The sequence below is a fragment of the Chiloscyllium plagiosum genome, unplaced genomic scaffold (genome assembly GCF_037043375.1).
Source record: "Chiloscyllium plagiosum isolate Xiang-an unplaced genomic scaffold, Cpla_swu_hap1 HiC_scaffold_10, whole genome shotgun sequence".
NCBI lineage: Eukaryota > Metazoa > Chordata > Chondrichthyes > Orectolobiformes > Hemiscylliidae > Chiloscyllium > Chiloscyllium plagiosum.
In genome coordinates, this window is record NW_028270148.1 from 767432 (window position 1) to 788557 (window position 21126).

At 46.4% G+C, this 21126-nt stretch overlaps 1 protein-coding gene across 1 annotated transcript in view; it reads right to left on the reverse strand.

The window, feature by feature from the left end:
* Positions 1–6063, reverse strand: part of emilin1b (elastin microfibril interfacer 1b) — an 84080-nt gene extending 78017 nt beyond the window's left edge. Inside the window, exon 1 of the mRNA XM_043696732.2 lies at positions 5597–6063. Within this exon, the coding sequence (XP_043552667.2) occupies positions 5597–5751 (155 nt within the window). The 5' untranslated portion in view covers positions 5752–6063. The remainder of the gene's footprint in view (positions 1–5596) is intronic.
* Positions 6064–21126: the final 15063 nt, after the last annotated feature.

Here is a 21126-nt window from a genome sequence, read left to right on the forward strand (position 1 = left end):
AGTTGAGGGGTGACCTTACAGATGTTTATAAAATCATGAGGGGCATGGATAAGGTGAAATAGTCAAGATCTTTTTCCCGAGAGTGGGGGAGTCCAAAACCAAACGGCATAGGTTTAAGGTGAGACAGGAAAGATTTAAAGGAACCTGAGGGGTATAATTTTCATACAGAGGGTGGTGAGTGTATGGAATGAGCTGCCAGAGGAAGTAGTGAAGGTGGGTACAATTACAGCATTTAAAAGGCATCTAGATGGGTATGTGAATAGGGAGCATTTAGAGGGATATGGCTGAATGGTGCCAAATGAGACTAGGTCAGTTTAGGATATCTGACCGGTTTGGGAAAGTTGCACTGAAAGGTCTGTTTTCTGTGCTCTATGCTTCTATGACTCTATGGCAAGGCAAGGCAGGGAAGGGTAGGGAAGGGTTGGGTAGGGTAGAGCAGAAACAAAAACAAAATTCAGCAGGTCTGGCAACCTCTGTGGAGAGAAATAAGAGTTAACATTTCAGGTCTACTGCTCCTTCCTTAGAACTGATGGTAGCTAGGAAAGATTTTTTTATGCAGAAGCTACAGTGAGCGGAGTAAGGAGAAAATGATAGAGAAAATGATAGAGCCCAAAAAGATTTCAGGTAGACAAGGCAGTAAAAAAGGCCTATGGTATGCCTGCCTTCATTAGAAGGGGCATTGAGTATAAGGATTGGCACGTTATGCTGCAGCTTTACAGAACTTTAGTTGGACCACACTTGGAACATCGTGTACAGTTCTGGTCACCACACTCCCAGAAACATGTGGATGCTTTGGAGAGGGTACAGAAAAGGTTTACCGGGATGCCATCTAGTACGGGGGAGTTTAGTTTTGAAGAAAGGTTGGATAGACTGGGTTTGTTTTCACTGGAACACAGGAGGTTGAGGGGTGACCTGATAGAAGTTTGTACAATTGTGAATGGTGTGGATAGAGTGGGAAGTATGAGGCTTTTTCCCAGGATGGAGGGGTCAGTTACCGGGACACACAGGTTCTAGGTGCTGGGGGGATGTTTAAAAGAGATGTGTGAGGCAGGTTTTTCACACAAAGGGTGGAGAGTGCCTGGAACACGCTGCCAGAGGAGGTGGTGGGAGCAGACACAGGAGCAGCATTCAAGAAGCACCTGGACAGACACACGAATAGGAAGGGAACAGAGGGATACGGATCCTGGAAGGGAAGGCAGTTTTAGGACAGGAGGGCAAAATGTGACAGCACACGCTTGGAGGGCAGAAGGGCCTGTTCCTGTTCTGTATTGATCTCTGTTCTTCTTTGTTCCATTAGTGGCTAATAATAGCAGACAAAAGCCTGGTGTAAGGGAATGGGGGAAAGCATGGGGAAAGTGGTGAAAACTTCAAGTTATTGAACTCAGACTTAGAACAGACAGCCTCCCGAAAGCTGTCGAGTTCCCAAGCAGGAGATGAGGTGCTGTTCTCCCAGCTTGCACTGAGCTTCACTGGAGCTAACCTGGGACAGGGGTGTTGGCCGGGGAACAGGGTGGGGTGTGAAAGTGGAAGGCAACTGGAAGCTCAGGGTCTCAGAGCAGAGAGAGCATGGGGCAGAGTATGGCAGAGATGCTGTGTGCATCAATGTAGACACAAAGTAAGTGAGCTCTCAGAGAACAGCTCTGAGATGTGGCCTGGTCCAATCCATGAACTGATTCCTGTCCCTGTGACAGTGTCACTACAGCAGCTGTTCATTGAGAGGAGGTAGGACAGCATTTACAGAACCATAAGTTTTTGTTGCAAACGTTTCGTCCCCTGTCTCGGTGACATCCTCAGTGCTTGGGAGCCTCCTGTGAAGCGCTTCTCTGGCTCGGGCTTTGTCAACCTGCTGAACAGACATAACAGACAACAGGACGTTGAACCCATCAACAAAGACGGCATACTTAAACTACTGGACTTGTGCCTCACAACACACTTCACATTCAACAACCAGATATACGAACAAATCAACGGAACACCCATGGGCTCACCCATCTCGGGACTCATAGCAGAAGCAGTAATGCAAAGGTTAGAACAAACAGTCTTACCGCAAATTCAACCCAAACTCTGGGTCAGATACGTTGATGACACCTTTGTAATCATTAAAAACACGGAAATAGAGAAAACACATCGGATCATCAACGCCACACTCACAGGAATCCAATTCACGAGAGAGGAAGAAAAGGACAACCAACTCCCATTCCTAGACGTGAGGGTACAGAGAACACCAAACAGAGAATTCACCACAAAGGTACACAGGAAAGCCACACACACAGACCAAGTCCTGAACTATGAAAGCAACCACCCCAATACACACAAACGAAGTTGCATCAAGACACTGTTCAAAAGGGCCACAACACACTGCAGCACACCAGAACTGCAAAAAGAGGAAGAGGAACACCTATACAAGGTATTCGCCAAAAACGGATATCCTCGCAATTTCATCAACAGATGCCTAAGGGAAAGACAACGGAACAAGGACATGCCGCAACCCAAAGGACTAGCCACACTACCATACATCAAGAGCATCTCTGAAATGACAGCCAGTCTACTGCAACCACTAGGACTTATAACAGCACACAAACCAACAGCCACGCTCAGACAACAACTCACCAGGACGAAGGACCCGATACCCAGCATGAGCAAAACTAATGTAGTGTACAAAATCCCATGCAAGGACTGCACAAAACACTACATAGGACAAACAGGAAGACAGCTAACGATCCGCATCCACGAACATCAACTAGCCACGAAACGACACGACCAGCTATCCCTAGTAGCCACACACGTAGACGACAAGCAACATGAATTTGACTGGGACAACACTATCATTATAGGGCAAGCCAAACAAAGAACAGCCAGGGAATTCCTAGAGGCATGGCACTCATCCACAAACTCCATCAACAAACACATCGACCTGGACCCAATATACCGGCCACTACAGCGGACAGCTGAAGCTCACAACCGGAAGCGGCAGGGACAGGCCACTATAAATGCTGGATGAAACACCACAGAAGCGCTTCACAGGAGGCTCCCAAGCACTGAGGATATCACCGAGACAGGGGACGAAACGTTTGCAACAAAAACTTCCAGCTCGGCGAACAGAACCACAGCAACAGAACCATATTGCATATGGATCAGAGATATGGCATGACTGTAGCCAGTGTGTGTGGGCATGGTGTGTATGTGACAGCTGCCTTGAGATATCGAGGCTGGTGGATAGCCAGAGGAGTACAGTTGCCACTCACACTTCCATGTCCGGAATTCTCGATATCTAGTGTCTACCTGCCACATGGTATTAATGAGGTAAGGTCTGGTGTTAATGGGAGTGATACCTGATAACAGGCATCTCACCATTTGCCAGGGAGAATCTCATCTCAATGTCCAGAACCAATCAGGAGTTGCTCTGACATTAAGAAAGGCCTTACTCTGCTTTTCCCCACAGTCCACATCATTCCAGAAATTCCATATTCTACTCACCCTTGTTCCCCTCTCCCCTCCCTCTCAATTCTATTCCACCCTTTCCCCTGTCTCTCCTACTTCCTCACTCTCAAATCCCTCCCTCTCTCCCTACTCCTCCTCCCTCACTCCCTGCCTCTCCCCCTCGGTCTCTCTCCTCCTCACTCTCCATCCTGCCCTATTCCTCTTTCTCCCACTCTCTTCTTCTCCTTCTCCCTCTCTTCCTTTCTCTCCTCTTGCCCCATTTCTCCTGTAACTTCTTCTCCTCCTTACTCACCTTTCTGCCCCTGCCCCACTCTCCCTTTCTCTCCTCCTCACTCACCTCTCTCCTTCACCTCTCACTCTCTCTCTCTTTCTCTCCTCCTGCACTCAAACTCCCTCTCTCCCCTCTCCATCTCTACTCTCCTTCATTCCTTTCCCTCTCTACATCCATCCCTCTTATTTTCCTTCTCCCTTCAGACTGTTCTCCTGATTCTCTCCCTCAACCTCCATCTTGCTTCCCTCTTTCTCATTCCCATCTGTCCCCCATTCCTCTCCCCCATCTCTTCCTCCATTTCTTCCCATCCCTTTCACTCCCTATCTCCCAATTTCCTTTCCTTTTCATCCCTCCCTCTCTCCCCCTTTCTCCAACCCTGGGTTGCCTTACCTGTGCCCACACTCTCTCCCCCCCTGTCCCTCCATCCTATCACTATCCCCTTCTCCCTCTCCCACCCCTCATGCCTGCTGGTTTCCCCCTTCTCCGTTATGTCTGCCTGCTGGTTCCCCCCTGCCCCGCGTCTGCTGGTCTCTCCCCTCCCTTAGCTGTGCCTGCTGGTTTTCCCCTCCCTTACCAGTGCCTGCTGGTTTCCCCCCAGGCCTGCTGGTTTCCCCTGTGCCTGCTGGTTTTCCCCTCCCTTACCTGTTCCTGCTGGTTTCCCCCTGTTCCTGCTGGTTTTCCCCTCCCTTACCTGCTCATGCTGGTTTTCCCCTCCCTTACCTGTTCCTGCTGGTTTTCCCCCTGTGCCTGCTGGTTTCCCCCGTGCCTGCTGGATTCCCCCCTGTTCCTGCTGGTTTTCCCCTCCCTTACCTGTTCCTGCTGGTTTTCCCACCCTTACCTGTTCCTTCTGGTTTTCCCCTCCCTTACCTGTTCCTGCTGATTTCCCCGTGCCTGCTGATTTTCTCCTCCCTTACCTGTTCCTGCTGGTTTTCCCACCCTTACCTGTTCCTGCTGGTTTTTCTCTGTGCCTGCTGGTTTTCCCCTCCCTTACCTGTTCCTGCTGGTTTTTCCCTGTGCCTGCTGGTTTCCCCTCCCTTACCTGTTCCTGCTGGTTCCCCCTGTGCCTGCTGGTTCCCCCTGTTCCTGCTGGTTTTCCCCTCCCTTACCTGTTCCTGCTGGTTTTTCCCTGTGCCTGCTGGTTTTCCCCTGTGCCTGCTGGTTTCCCCGTTCCTGCTGGTTTTCCCTGTGCCTGCTGGTTTTCCCCTCCCTTACCTGTTCCTGCTGGTTCCCCATGTCTGCTGGTTCCCCCTATTCCTGCTGGTTTTCCCCTCCCTTACCTGTTCCTGCTGGTTTCCCCTGTTCCTGCTGGTTTTCCCATGCCTGCTGGTTTTCCCCTCCCTTACCTGTTCCTGCTGGTTTCCCCTGTTCCTGCTGGTTTTTCCCTGTGCCTGCTGGTTTTCCCCTCCCTTACCTGTTCCTGCTGGTTTTTCCCTCCCTTACCTGTTCCTGCTGGTTTTTCCCTGTGCCTGCTGGTTTTCCCCTCCCTTACCTGTTCCTGCTGGTTCCCCCCGTGCCTGCTGGTATTCCCCCCGTGCCTGCTGGTTCCCCCTATTCCTGCTGGTTTTCCCCTCCCTTACCTGTTCCTGCTGGTTCCCCATGTCTGCTGGTTCCCTCTATTCCTGCTGGTTTTCCCCTCCCTTACCTGTTCCTGCTGGTTTCCCCTGTTCCTGCTGGTTTTCCCATGCCTGCTGGTTTTCCCCTCCCTTACCTGTTCCTGCTGGTTTCCCCTGTTCCTGCTGGTTTTTCCCTGTGCCTGCTGGTTTTCCCCTCCCTTACCTGTTCCTGCTGGTTTTTCCCTCCCTTACCTGTTCCTGCTGGTTTTCCCCTCCCTTACCTGTGCCTGCTGGTATTCCCCCCGTGCCTGCTGGTTTTCCCCTCCCTTACCTGTGCCTGCTGGTTGCCCTCACTCCGGGCGCCGCCTGGCTGCTGGGTTCTGCGGGGACAGCCGAGTACAGGGGGTACCTTTGGGGGTAAGTGGCAGCCTGCGCTCCCACGGGGATCGACAGGAGGCAGAGAAACTGCCAGAGAGACCGGGCCATCTCCGACTCTAAACCCGACAGGGATTCCGATCAACCTCGCTCCCTCCCGGGACTTCAGCAAACTTCCTGAGAAACTTCTCCAAACTGGGAAAACTTTCCTCCCGATCCCGCGACGATGTTTTCATTCAGTTGAGCTCTGAAACTTCCCTCCTTCCCTGTTTCTCACACTCTGTCTGCTTCTCTCTCTCTTTCCTGGATTTTCTCTTTCTCTCTCTCCCTCTATCTTCCCGAAGATTTCCTTCCCTGTTTTTCACTCTCCGCTCTCTCTCTCTCGGGGATTCACATCTGGAGTTAGTTAATCTCAGCCTCCGGAATGTTAAATATCGTTTCGCTGCCAAAAACCCTTTTTATTCTCGGAAAACCTGAACTCCTCCCCTAGCAAAGAGGATAGGCTGCCCCAGTCCACAGAAAGTGCCCCCTGCTCTTGCCCTTATCCTCCCCGCCCCTTCCCCACATTATCCCCTCCCCTGCTCCTCTCTCTCCCTCCCAATTCTCCCCTTCTGTCCTGTCCTGACCTCTTGCCTTCAGCTCTGCCTGGTCACATTTCACTGCTCCTCATTTGCTAACAATATCCAGTGCCCCCCCCCCCCACCCCCCGACCCCGGCATCAACAGACAGAGCTGGGGTTCACAATGTGCCAAAGTTAAGGTTTTATTTAATGCCTGAAGGGACGGGATTCAGGGAAATAATTCCAGAGTTTAGGGTTAAACAGCATTGATGAAACCTGCTGTCCACCAGTAAAGGTCAGAGCCCTATCAGAGGGAGGGGTGTATTAAATCAGACAGCAGCAGAGGACAGAAATGGGAGGGTACAGAGACCTCCAGGAATGGTAGAACAAGAGGAAGTTACAGAGAAGGTAAGGCCATGGAGGAATTTGAAACAGGATGAGAATTTTAAAATGGAGGCACAGTTAGAATCTGCTTTCTCGGCAGGTTCTGTGACCTTTGTCTGATTTTTATTTAAAGGATGACAAACTCCTTCTGTGTTCTCATGTTTGTTTTGAAATCTCTACATGGTACATTTACCAGAAGCTGACTAGATCTTCGGGGTGACTTTGAGAAAGCCTAGCCTCAATTCCCAGCACCACACTTCAGTCTTGGCCAGCACTTTCATGATGAAGAGGGCCCCAGGGAAAGTTTGTGGAGCTTTAATCTGTGACCAAGAGGAAGCACACAGTCAGTATTGTCAGCACAAATATCTGAGCCAGACAGACAGACATCCTGAGAAGAACACCAGGATTGACCCACATGAAAGTACCATTGAGGATCAGAGCCAAGAGCTCACTGTTGGCAGAATTCCACCTTCATTGTCTCTGTTATACTTACTCTGCCACACTCTTTTTTGTGAATCCATTTCTCCTGTCATCACCTTTTTTTCATTCATTCATTTATTGGGTATTTTTTGTCGATTCCTAATTCCCTAGTTGCCAGTTGAATTGATTGGTTTGCTAGGGCCATTTCAGAGAACATAGCAGCACGGACATAGACCCTTCGATCCAACTCATCTACACTGACCAAGTTACCTAAACAGAACAAATCCGATTTATCTGCATTTTGCCCATATCCTTCTAACCCTTCCATGTTGGATATAGGAGGAGAAAGTGAGGACTGCAGATGCTGGAGATCAGAGCTGAAAATGTGTTGCTGGAAAAGCGCAGCAGGTCAGGCAGCATCCAGGGAACAGGAGAATCGATGTTTCGGGCATAAGCCCTTCTTCAGGAATGAGGAAAGTGTGTCCAGCAGGCTAAGATAAAAGGTAGGGAGGAGGGACTTGGGGGAGGGGCGTTGGAAATGCGATAGGTGGAGGGAGGTCAAGGTGAGGGTGATAGGCCGGAGTGGGGTGGGGGCGGAGAGGTCAGGAAGAAGATTGCAGGTTAGGAAGGCAATCGAGGAGTTCGAGGAATTTGACTGAGACAAGGTGGGGGGAGGGGAAATGAGGAAACTGGAGAAATCTGAGTTCATCCCTTGTGGTTGGAGGGTTCCTAGGCGGAAGATGAGGCGCTCTTCCTCCAACCGTCGTGTTGCTATGGTCTGGCGATGGAGGAGTCCAAGGACCTGCATGTCCTTGGTGGAGTGGGAGGGGGAGTTAAAGTGTTGGGCTACGGGGTGGTTGGGTTGGTTGGTCCGGGTGTCCCAGAGGTGTTCTCTGAAACGTTCCGCAAGTAGGCGGCCTGTCTCCCCAATGTAGAGGAGGCCACATCGGGTGCAGCGGATGCAGTAAATGATGTGTGTGGAGGTGCAGGTGAATTTGTGGCGGATATGGAAGTGTCCCTTGGGGTCTTGAAGGGAAGTAAGGGGGGAGGTGTGGGCGCAAGTTTTGCATTTCTTGCAGTTGCAGGGGAAGGTGTCGGGAGTGTAGGTTGGGTTGGTGGGGGGTGTGGACCTGACGAGGGAGTCACGGAGGGAGTGGTCTTTTCGGAATGCTGATAGGGGAGGGGAGGGAAATATATCCCTGGTGGTGGGGTCCGTTTGGAGGTGGCGGAAATGATGGCGGATGATACATTGTACATGGAGGTTGGTGGGGTGGTAGGTGAGGACCAGTGGGGTTCTGTCCTGATGGTGATTGGAGGGGCGGGGCTCAAGGGCGGAGGAGCGGGAAGTGGAAGAGATGCGGTGGAGGGCATTGTCGACTAGGTCTGGCGGGAAGGTTTGCTCCCTGAGCTGGAAGGTTCATTTCCAGACGTTTCATCACCCTACTAGATAACATGTTCAGTGGGCCTCAGGCGAAGCATGGCTGATAATTCCTGGTTTCTATTTATATGTTTGGGTTTCTTTGAGTTGGTGATGTCATTTCCTGTGGTGACGTTATCCCAGTCGAAGTGGTGTCCTTCCTCATCTGTATGTGAGGATACTAGTGAGAGAGGGTCATGTCTTTTTGTGGCTAGTTGATGTTTATGTATCCTGGTGGCTGGTTTTCTGCCTGTTTGTCCAATGTAGTGTTTGTTACAGTCCTTGCACGGTATTTTGTAAATGTGCAACAAGCAAAACTAATGTCATTACTACTCTCACAAGTATCCTTACATAGGTATGAGGAAGGATACCACTTCGACTGGGACAACACCTCCATCCTCGGACAAGCCAAACAGAGACATGCACGAGAATTCCTAGAAGCATGGCATTTCAACCGTAACTCTATCAACAAACACATTGACTTGGATCCCATTTACCCCACCTCTGAGAAAAGGAACAGGAAGTGACTTCACCACAGGAAATGACATCACCAACCCAAAGAAACCCAAACATATAAATAGAAAGCAGGAGCTTTCAGCAGTGCTTTGCCTGAGGCCCACTGAAGATGTTACTTAGTATGGTGACGAAACGTCTGAAAATGAACCTTCCAGTTCAGTGAGTAAACCTGCATCCAGAACCTAAACCTGAGCTACAAATCTTCTCCAAACTCGCTAAGACCTTCCGTGTCCATGTACTTGTCCAAATGTCTTTTAAATGTTGTAATTGTATCCACCTCTACTATTTCCCCTGCAGTCAAAGGTCTTTCTCACTGTTGTTGGTCTGGAGTCACATGTCGGCCAGGCAGGGTGGCAGATTTCCTTCCCGAAAGGACATTAGTGAACCAGATGGGTTTCTAAGAACAGAAAATGGCAGTTACATGATTGTGATCAGGCTACGTTTTATTGAATTCCCCACAGTCTTAGTTTGGGGTTCTGCATTACTAGTCTAGTGACATTGGCATACATCACTGCCAATGACACAAAGCTGGGTGGGAGGGTGAGCTGTGAGGAGGATACAAAGATATTGCAGTGTGATTTGAACAGGCTGGGGAAGTGGGCTAATGCATGGCAGATACAGGATAATGTAAATGAATGTGAGGTTATCCATTTGTAGGACGGGAAGGCAGACTGTTTTCTGAATGGCTGTAAAGTGAGACAGGGAGAATGTTCAACAAAACACCTGGATGTCCTTGTACACCAGTCGCTGAAAGTGAGTGCGTACATGCAGCAGACAGTGAAGGAGGCTTTCAGTGCAGGAGGATTTGAATACAGGAACAAGGATGTCTTAGGAATCCCTGACACATTAAAGGTATTCACCCTGTTCCTGATCCCCACATAAACCAGGTCTTCCATTGGCTATGTTTAGAACATAGAACAGTACAGCACAGAACAGGCCCTTCAGCTCATGATGTTGTGCCGACCATTGACCCTCATGTATGCACCCTTAAATTTCTGTGACCATATGCATGTCCAGCAGTCTCTTAAATGTCCCCAATGACCTTTGTTAGTGTTATGCAGATTCCATTCTCTTCTCTTACTATCCTGGCCATTACATTATACTCAGGACCATAACATTATAGAAAAAGAAGCCAGAGTAGGCCATTGGCCCATCCACTCTGCTCCACAATTCAATACAGACCATGGTTGATTTGGTTATGGCCTGAATGCCACAAGGCACTTTTGCCTTCCCCATAATCATTCATCAATTATCTGTTTAACTCAGTTTTGAATATATGCAGTCAAAAATCACACAATACCTTGTTATAATACACCAGGATTATTTGAAACCGCATGCTTTCGGAGTCCCCACTCCTTCCTCAGGCAGATTGTCCAACATTGTTACCTTCACCTCATGAATATATTCAACAGTGTAGCGAGTGCTGCTTTCTGTGGAAGAGAATTCCAGATGCTGACAAACCCTCTGGGAAATCCTCTAAATCATCTCTGTCTTAAATGGGAGCACTCTCATTTTTAAACTGTACTTCGTAGTCCTAGATACCCCTATGAGGGGAAAGATTCTCTTGGTCACCATCTCCATTCTGTCAAGCCCCCTCAGAACCTGATTTATTTTAAGAAGATCACCTCTCAATCTTTTGAACTCGAATGAGTTTAGTCCCAAAACAAGTAAAGTTTATTTGAGCTGCTTCCAATGCAAGAATATTCCTCCTTAAATAAGCAGACTGAACCTGCATACTGCACACCAGGGTCGGTCTCACCAACGCCCTGTATGCTTGTGGTAAGTCTTCCTTACTTCCATCCTCCACTCCTCCCCACAATAAAGAGCTACGTTCTATTTGTTGTGCTATATCCACAGGCTAATTGTTTTTTTATCATTCTTTTACAAAGACACCCATATCCCTCTGTACTGCAGCATTCTGCACTCTTACTTAAATTATATTCTGCTTTTCTGTTGCATCTACAAATGTGAACAACCTCGCATTTTCCAACAATGTATTCCAAGTGCAAAACCTTTGCCTATGCTTATATCCATTTACATCCCCATGCAGTCGCTACATCGTGCATTCATGTGATGTAGGCATCACTAGTATTTGTTACCCATTCTAGCTGCTTGTGAGAAAGTGGGGGCGAGCTGTGACAAAACAATTTATCTATCATTAGTACAGATACTAATTACAACAGGCAGCTACAATAGGCAGCTACAAACTGATGAAGCCCTCGAGGGGTATAGAGAAATTAGGAAGGAACTTAAACGTGGAATTAGGAAGGCTAAAAGGGGCCATGAAATATCTTCAGCAAACAGGATCAAGGAGAATCTCAGGGCCTTTTGTGCAGATATTAAAACAGAGAGGGAAGTTATGCATGAAGCCACAAGAGGTGGGAGAGATCCTTGCTGAGTACTTTGTATCAGTATTCATCAAGAAGTAGGGCATATCTGACGTTGAGGTTAGGGATGAGTGTGTTATCCAGGGAATGTCAACATATTGAAGGAGGAAGTTTCTGGTATTCTAAACTGCATTAAGGTAGGTAGGTCCCCAGGGCCAGATGGGATCTATCCCAGGCCTCTGTAGGAGACAAAGGAAGAAGTAGCTGGGACATTAACAGATGATGTCTTCACATCCTCTTTGACCACACGCAAGGTTCCAGAAGACTGGAGATTAGCCAGTGATGTTCCTTTGTTTAAGAAAGGAATCAGGGATCATCCAGGAAATTATCAGCTGGTGAGCCTGACACCAGTGGTGAGGAAGCTCTTGGAGAAAGTTCTGAGGGACAAGGTGTGTACATTTGGAAGGAAATGGACTAGTTTTGCACAGGGAAGGTCATGTCCCAATAACCTAATTGAATTTTTTGAAGAGGTGAAAATGATCATTGAAGAGGGAAAGGCTGTGGATGTAGTTTATATGTATTTTAGCAAGGCATGTGATTAGGTCCCATGTGGCAGATTGTACAAAAATTAAAATCACACGGGATTCAGGGTAGGCTGGCTAGAAGGATACAAAACTGGCTTGGTCAGAGAAGACAGAGGGTAGTGGTGGAGGGGGGTTTAGAATGGTGACTGGCAACTAGTGGTATTCTACAGGGATCCATCTTTGGTCCTTTGTTGTTTGTAGCATATATAAATGAACTGGAGGAAAATGCAGATGGTCTGATTGGAGGATTGCAGTTGACACAAAGATTGGTGGACTTGCTGATAGTGCCAATGACTGTGAAAGGATACAACCGGATATAGATAGTTTGGCAATTTGGGCACATACATGGCAGATGGAGCTTAACCCAGACAAATACAATGCGATGCATTTTGGAGAATCAAATTTAAGTGGGAATTGTCCTGTAAATGGCAGAACCCTTAGGAACATTAACATACCGAGGGATCTGGGTGTGCAGGCCCACAGTTCCTGAAAAGTAGCCACACAGGTGGCCAAGGTGATTAGGAAGGCATATGGCAGGCTTGGGCCTTCATCAGTGGGACATGGAGTACAGGAGTTGGCAAACAGTGTTGCAGTGATATAAAAACCTTTGTTAGGCTCCATTTGGAACATTGTGTGCAGTTTTGGTCGCCATACTACCAGACGTACCATACTACCAGACGTACGTGGAAGCTTTGGAGAGAGCGTGCAGAGAAGGTTCACCAGGGTGTCGCCTGGTCTCAGGGGCCTTGGCCAATGGGGAAAGGTTAAACAGACTAGGATTGTTTTCACTGGAAAGATGGCGGATGAGAGGAGAACTGATAGAGGTCTACACAATTGTGAGAGGCACAGAAAGGGTGGATAGTCAGCGGCTTTTGCCAAGTGTTGAAATTTCAATTACAAGGGGACATAGGTTCAAGGTGAGGGGGGGGGGGGAGTTTAAGGGAGATGTGCGAGGGACACTTTTCATGCAGAGAGTGGGAGGAGCCTGGAACACACTGCCAGAAGCGGTGGTGGAAGCAGGCACGTGGGGGACATTTAAGAGGCTGCTGGATGGTTACATGAATAGGGAGGGAGTAGAGGAATATGGAATGAATAAGGACAGGTTTGTTTTATGGTTTAGTTTAGGCAAGATGATCAGCACAGGCTTGGAGGGCCAAAGCACCTGTTCCATTCTGTACTTCTCTATTGTTCTTTTGTACATCTCTCCCTGTCTAAGTCCTGAGACATAGGCCCAGTCTTTTTCTAGGAGCTTCTCTTGGTGCATTTTCGCAGGTCAGGCAGCATCCGAGGAACATCAAAGTCAATGTGTCAGGCAAAAGCCCTTCAACAGGAGTGTAACAAAGTCTGGATAATATCCGGGAGCTTAACTGAAAAGTGACAAGTAACAAATATTGGCAGCACACAAATGTGAGGCAATGACTATCTCCAACAAGAGAGAACCTAAACATTCCATCACTGACACCATCCAGGACAAAGCAGCCCAAATGATTGGTAACATATCCACAAACAACCACTCCCTCCACCACCAATGCTCAGTAACAGCAGTGTGTGCTATCTACAAGATACACTGCAGAAATTCACCAAAAATCCTCAGACAGCACCTTCCAAATCCACGACCACTTCCATCTAGAAGGGTAAGAGCAGCTGATTCATGGGAACACCATCCCCGCGAGTTCTCCTCCAAGCCATCCTGACTTGGAAATATATCGCTGTTCCTTCACTGTTGCTGGGTCAAATTCCTGACCAATTACCACCCCATCAGTCTACTCTCGATCATCAGTAAAGTGCTATCAAGCAGCACCTGCTCAGTAATAACCTACTCAGTGATGTACAGTTTGGGGTTCGCCAGGGCATTCCTGATGAATGGATTGCAACTCTAACAACACTCAAGAAGCTCAACACCATCCAGGTCAAAGCAGCCCGCTTGATTGGCACCACATCCACAAACATCTATTCCCTACACTGCTGACGATCAGTAGCAGCAGTGTGTACTATCTACAAGATGCACTGCAGAAAATCAATTAAGATTCTTATACAGCACTGTCCATACCCATGACCACTACTATCTAGAAGGACAAGGATAGCTGATACATGGGAATACCACCCCCTCAAGCCACTCCCCATCCTGACTTGGAAATACATCGCCGATCCCTCACTGTAGCTGGGTCAACTTCCTGGAATTCTCTCCCTTAGGGCATTGTGGGTCAACCTACAGCATGTGGACTGTAACGGTTCAAGAAGGCAGTTGATCACCACCTTGTCGAGGGCAACTAGGGATGGGCAATAGATGTGAGGAACAATAAATGTGAGGGATAATAGATGTGAGGAACAATAAATGTGAATAATAAAAAGTAGCTGTTACTGTAGTCTTGTTTTTTGCTCATTTTCTCTCAATCTATAATTTTCTTTTTTAGTAATTTGTTACAGATATTTTAAAGTTTCTAGATGTTCTTGACTACTAGTAATTTTTACAGTTCCATATATCCTTCTCATTGTCTTTCTTTTCCAATGGAATACGAGTGTTGTTGTGAATTCTGAAATGTCACCTTTGGTGCCTGATACTTCCACCTCCTCAGTAATCTTGCTTTTAACCTCTCCTCCCATTCCAAGTCATCCAAATCTATCTTTATTCCTTTTAATTGCATGTACTTCAGTTTAATTCTCACCGTTACATAGAACATGAAATTCAATTGTTAGAATAACTCTTCCAAAAGAGTCCTGCACCTTGATATCATTAATTAATCATTAAATAATCAGACAGATTACTAAGCACAAAGGAGCCCATTCCCCGATTGTTTCCAGCATGTATTGTTCTAAGAAACTATCCTCATTCTCCAAGAAGCCAAAAAGCCACTCTCATCAGTTGTGAAGAAGAGTCATATTGAACTCAAATTCTCTCTCTCTGCACAGATGTTGCCAGATCCTGATAAGTTTCTTCAATTTTTATGCCACCAATAACTTTCTTCCTTTGCAATTGTTTACGTCTACCCAAACAGATCCTCCATTACAATCCTCTGATCCAAGATCATTTCTCACCACTGAATTGATTTCAATGTTTATTCTGAGAATGATTCCACCTCTTTTCCCTCCCCTCTTGTCATTCCAAAATGTCATATGGCATTATATAATTTCTTCCTTTTTGTGCTATCAATTCATCCATCTTATTTTATGAATGCACACAATATTCAAAGAGCTTTTAATTCTGTTTTTTTGACATTTTTCCTTACTCTGACTTTATTTGACTTGAAAATTGATAAATTTTTACACACAGAAGGAAGCCATTTGGTCCATCATATCCATGGTCAATAAAATCAGATTACACTTACTCCATTTTCCAGCTCTTGGTCCACAGTACTAGACGTTATAGCACCACAAGTGAATATCTAAGTACTACTTAAATGTTACAGGGGTGGGGGAGCCCATGGAGGAAGCTCACCACCATCCTGTCAAAGGTACCAAGGAAAGGGGAAGTATTGCTAGCCCAGCCAGCGGCAGCTACATCCCATGAATACATTTTTAAAAATTGACTTTTCACCCTGTTATTTTCAGGTGAATATGCACACACAGATGTTGCTCCAACCTCCAGTACTTTCAAGTGTCCCATCATTCAATGTGTAATCATTGCCCTTGTAAATCCTCCCAAATTGCATTATCTCATAATTTTCATGGTGAAATTTGCTCCTGCCCTGTCCAGCTGACCAGTCCGTTGCTATTCTATACCGTGTATTCAAAAAGAATGGGTACCCAATTAACACAGTCCGCCAATTTCTCAGCAACAAACGCAAAAAAGCAGATAAAACACTAGCCAGAAACCCTAGCCACTCTCCTCTATAACAAAGACATCTTGGAAATGACTGCCAGACTACTCAGACCCTCTGGCATCATGGTAGCCCACAAACCCACCAACACACTCAAACAGCAGCTAATAAACTTGGAAGACCCTATACAGACAACAAGTAAAACTCATGTCATTTTCAAAATACCGTGCAAGAACTGTAACAAACACTACATTGGACAAACAGGCAGAAAACTAGTCACCAGGATACATAAACATCAACTAGCCACAAAAAGACATGACCCACTCTCTCTAGTATCCTTACACACAGATGAGGAAGGACATCACTTCAACTGGGACAACACATCCATCCTAGGACAAGCCAAACAGAGGCACGCATGAGAATTCCTAGAGGCATGGCATTCCAACCAGAACTCTATAAACAAATACATCGAGTTAGACCCCATCTACCACCCCCTGAGAAAGAGAATAGGAAGTGACTTCACCGCAGGAAATGACATCACCAACCCAAAGAAACCCAAACATATAAATAGAAAGCAGGAATTTTCAGCATTGCTTTGCCTGAGGCCCACTGAAGATGTTACCTAGTATGGTGACGAAACATCTAGAAATGAACCTTCCAGCTCAGCGAGCAAACCTACATCCAAACTTCTTTTACAATTTTATGACTATTCCATTCACTATGTGCAATTTTTTGGGACATCTGCAAACTTCTCAATCATATCTCCTACATTTAAGTCCATTTCATTAATGAATACCGTAAACAGCAAAAGCCTCAGCACTGAAACCTATGGAACTCCACTGAACACTGATGTCTAGTTCCTTCTTTTAACCTGCCAATGCTTTCTGATGACCCTTTCTGACCAAAGGACCATGCAATATAGGAGCAGAATTAGCCCAATTGGGCTGTTGAATATGCTCCATTATTCAATCATGGCTGAAAAGTTTCTCAACTCCATTCTCTTGCCTTGTCCCCTGAACCTTTGATTCCCTTACCGATAGAATTATATAAAAATATAAGTGGCATGGATAGGGTGCATAGTTGGAATTTTTCTCGTGGAAATGTCAAATACCTGGGGCATGAGACATAAGACATAGGAGCAGAAATGAGGCCATTCGTCATGCTCCGTCTGCTCTGTCATTCAGTCATGGCTGATAGGGTTTTCAACCCCATTTTCCCGCTTTCTCCCCATAACCTTTGATTCCCTAAACCATCAAGGTAGAACTTATCTATCTCAGCCTTAAATGACCTGGCCTCCACAGCCTTTTTGACAATGAGTTCCACAGATTCCCCACTCTCTGGCTAAAGACATTTCCTCTTATCTCCATTCTAAAAGGTCTTCCCTTTACTCGAAGGATGTACTCTCAGGTCCTCATCTCTTCTGCCAATGGAAACATCTTCCCAATTTCCACTGTATCCAGGCTGATCAATCAGATCCCCCCATGTCCTTCTAAACTCCATCGAGTACAGACACAGAGTCCACAATTGTTCCTCGTATGACAAATCCTTCATCCCCAGAACAATTCTTGTAAACCTCCTTTGCACCCCCTCCAATGCCAGCAGACTCTTCCTTAGATACAGGACCCAAAACTGCTCACAATATTCCAAATGCGGACTGACCAGAGCCTTACGCAGCCTCAGCAGTACATCCCTGCCCTTGTGGCCTGGTCTTCTTAAACTGAATGCCCACATTGTATTAGCAGAACCTGTATGTTAATCTTGAGAGAATCCTGAACTACGACTCCCAAGTCCCTTTGTGCTTTAGATTTCTGAAGCCCTTCCCATTTAGAAGACAGTCTACATCACTATTCTTCCAACCAAAGTGCATGACCTCACACTTTCCGACATTTTCCAATTCTTTGCCCACTCTCCAAGTCCTGTCCAAGTCCTTCTGTAGCCTTCCTGCTCCCTCAACACGACCTGTTCCTTCACCTAGCTTTGTGTCATTTGCAAACTGAGCAACAATGCCCCATCAAGTTGTTTTGTCCAGATCATCAATATATCACGGGAATAATTGCAGTGCCCCTGCGGAACTTACTAATCACCGAATGCTGTCTCCACTCTCAGCCTTCTGCCAGTTAGCCAATCCTTTATCTATGCCAGGGCCTTGCCTCTAACACCATGGGCTCATATCTTATTTAGCAATCTCCTATGTGGCACCTTGTCAAAGACTTTCTGGAAATCCAGATAGATCATGTCCACTGGCTCTCCTTTGACTAACTTGCTCATTAGCTCATCAAAGAATTCCAGCAGATTTGCTTTCCTAATTTCGTTTACGCAATCCCTCTTGAATGTTTCATATTCTAATGGGGGATTACTTTGGAATAGTGATCACAATTCTGTAAGTTTTAGAATACTCATGAACAAAGACGAGTATAGAGTGCTAAGTTAGGGGTAGGCCAACTATACCACTCTGATTACCACTAACACTGCTCGGTGGCCTTCTTCTTACTCTCTAACTTTCCAACTCTCTCCTCGCATGAACTCTCTCACCCACTACTTCGCTGAAACCTCTCTCTACAACTTTCGGCATCACAGATCATAGAAATGCTATATTGCAGAAGGAGGCCATTTGGCCAATCATTTTGCAAATCTGCCCCCCCACTCCTGGATCACCACATGATAATCAGGACCCAATCTGGTTCCTATTCTCTTGCTCCTCACTCTGTGCATCGCTGCTTTGATAATGCCATCATTCATGGTTAGGCGGTAACTTCCAGTTGAAATAGTTCAGACAACAAACACCTTCCCAGCAAAAGGGCCTTCAAATCCAATAATTCAAAGCAGATGTGAGTGGCGGACCTCAATCAGAATGGATTCAGTAAGTTAAAGAGAAAAAGCTGAAAATGAGCCAAATTCCAACACCAGTTAGACCCAGGCCAGGAATCAGGGCTACAATTGTCTCAGGGTAGGACTGGGACTGAGTACAAACAAACCCTGAAAATCAGGACAGATACTGGGCAGAGATCAGATACATCTTTTGGAATAGGGGCAGTTCTGGCTTTATTGACCACTCTAATCTCTTAGGTGTTAAAATGTGTGAGCACGATTTGAGGTGAAAGACCTGAAGTTTGTGAGCTGGATCCAGGCCAGCTGTTGGCAGACATTGAAAGGTTTTCAGAGAAAGTGATGAAGGTGGGGTTTCCAATCTTTGCAGCTGTCTCACAGCAGCTTCTCAGAACCAAATGTTCAGGTAGGTCTCCTTTTGAAGAACCATTTGTTTCATAATGAAAATCTATCCTTATAAATCCTTCTTGTTTCCCTCACTGTTCCATCTGTTCTGAACCTCAAATCCAGCCTGGAACACCAATTTCTTTCTGAATCTGACACATTGTGATCTTTGCACAGTCACATCAATTCTGGAGAAGGTTACAGTGTGGTTACAGGGACACACCATGTGCCAGTGATGAAAGGAGTGAATGCTGAAGATAGAATGTCCCGATTTCACTGGGAAGAATGCTCTGACAATTAGGCTCCACTGTTCTACAAACTTTTCCAAAATGTTCAAATGTATAAAATCTCAGCAAAATTAATGATTTGCCTGACTGAATGCTACTCAGGACAAAATCAATTCACACCAGGTTTCTTCGATAGCAGTAAAAAAAACCTTTATTTACTGTGAGAGACTTGACTGAAGAGCAGTGAACAGAAAGGATTTCTAATTTATACATCTTAAACTATATTCCTTCATGAATCCCAAATACATAATACTAAATCACAAAATGTACTTTTTCAGCAATACATAAATCAGCAAAGTAGACCTCGAGCTGAGAGGGCCGAACGAAATGCAACCACTAACAAGAAGTGAAAATGGGAACTCTACAAGCCCCGGCTAGGATTTTCCGAGCACTCAAGGGAGGTGATAAATGATTAGAGAAATGCAAAAGTTACACCCTTGTTTTAAAAATAGTCTAAAGATAAGACCAGCAAGAATTGGCCAATCAGTTTACCTTTAGTGGTGTGGAAGCTTCTCGAAACAATACAGAACACAGGACATTCCAGCGCAGTACAGGCCCTTCGGCCCTCAATGTTGTGCCGACCTGTGAAACCAATCTGAAGCCCATCTAACCTACACTATTCCATTGTCATCCATGTGTCTACTCAGTGACCAATTAAATGGCCTTAAAGTTGGTGAGTCTACTACTGTTGCAAGCAGTATGTTCCACACCCTTACCACTCTCTGAGTAAAGAAACTACCTCTGACATCTGTCCTATATCTATCTCCCCTCAATTTAAAGCTATGTCCCCTCGTGCTAGCCATCATCATCTGAGGAAAAAGGCTCTCCCTGTCCACCCTTTCTAACCCTCTGATTATCTTATATGTTGCAATTAAGTTACCTTTCAACCTTCTCTCTAACGAGAAACAGCCTCAAGTCCCTCAGCCTTTCCTTGTAAGACCTTCCCTCCATACCAGGCAACATCCTAGAAAACCTCCTCTGCACCCTTTCCAAAGCTCCCACATTCTTCTTATAATGCGGTGACCAGAACTGTACACAATACTCCAAGTGCGGCCGCACCAGTGTTTTGTACAGCTGCAGCATGACCTCATGGTTCCAAAACTCAATCCCTTGACCAATAAAAGCTAAAACACTGTATGCCTTCTTAACAACCCTATCAACCTGGGTGGCAACTTTCAAGGATCTATGTACCTGGACACAGAGATCTCTCTGCTCATCCACACTACCAAGAATTTTACCATGAGCCCAGGACTCTGCATTCCTGTTACTCCTTCCAAAGTAAATCGTCTCATACTTTTCTGCATTAAACTCCATTTGCCACCTCTCAGCCCAGCTCTGCAGCTTATCGATGTCCCTCTGTAACCTACAACATCCTTCGGCACTACCCACAACTCCACCGACCTTAGTGTCATCTGCAAACTTGCTAACCCATCCTCCTGCGCCCTCATTCAGGTCATTTATAAAAATGACAATAGGCCTCAAAACAGATCATTGTGGTACACAACTAGTAACTGAACTCCGGGATGAACATTTCCCATCAGCCACCACCCTCTCTCTTCTTTCAGCTAGCCAATTACTGATCTAAACCGCTAAATTACCCTCAATCTCATACCTCCGCATTTTGTGCAGTAGCCTACCATGGGGAACCAAATCATCCGCCGACATTTCCGTCACCTCCAAACAGACCCCACCACCAGGGATATATTTCCCTCCCCACCCCTTTCCGCCTTCCGCAAAGACCGTTCCCTCCGTGACTACCTGGTCAGGTCCACGTCCCCCTACAACCCACCCTCCCATCCTGGCACCTTCCCCTGCCACCGCAGGAACTGTAAAACCTGCGCCCACACCTCCTCCCTCACCTCTATCCAAAGCCCTAAAGGAGCCTTCCACATCCATCAAAGTTTTACCTGTACATCCACTAATATCATCTATTGTATCCGTTGCTCCCGATGCGGTCTCCTCTACATTGGGGAGACTGGGCGCCTCCTACCAGAGCGCTTTAGGGAACATCTCCGGGACACCCG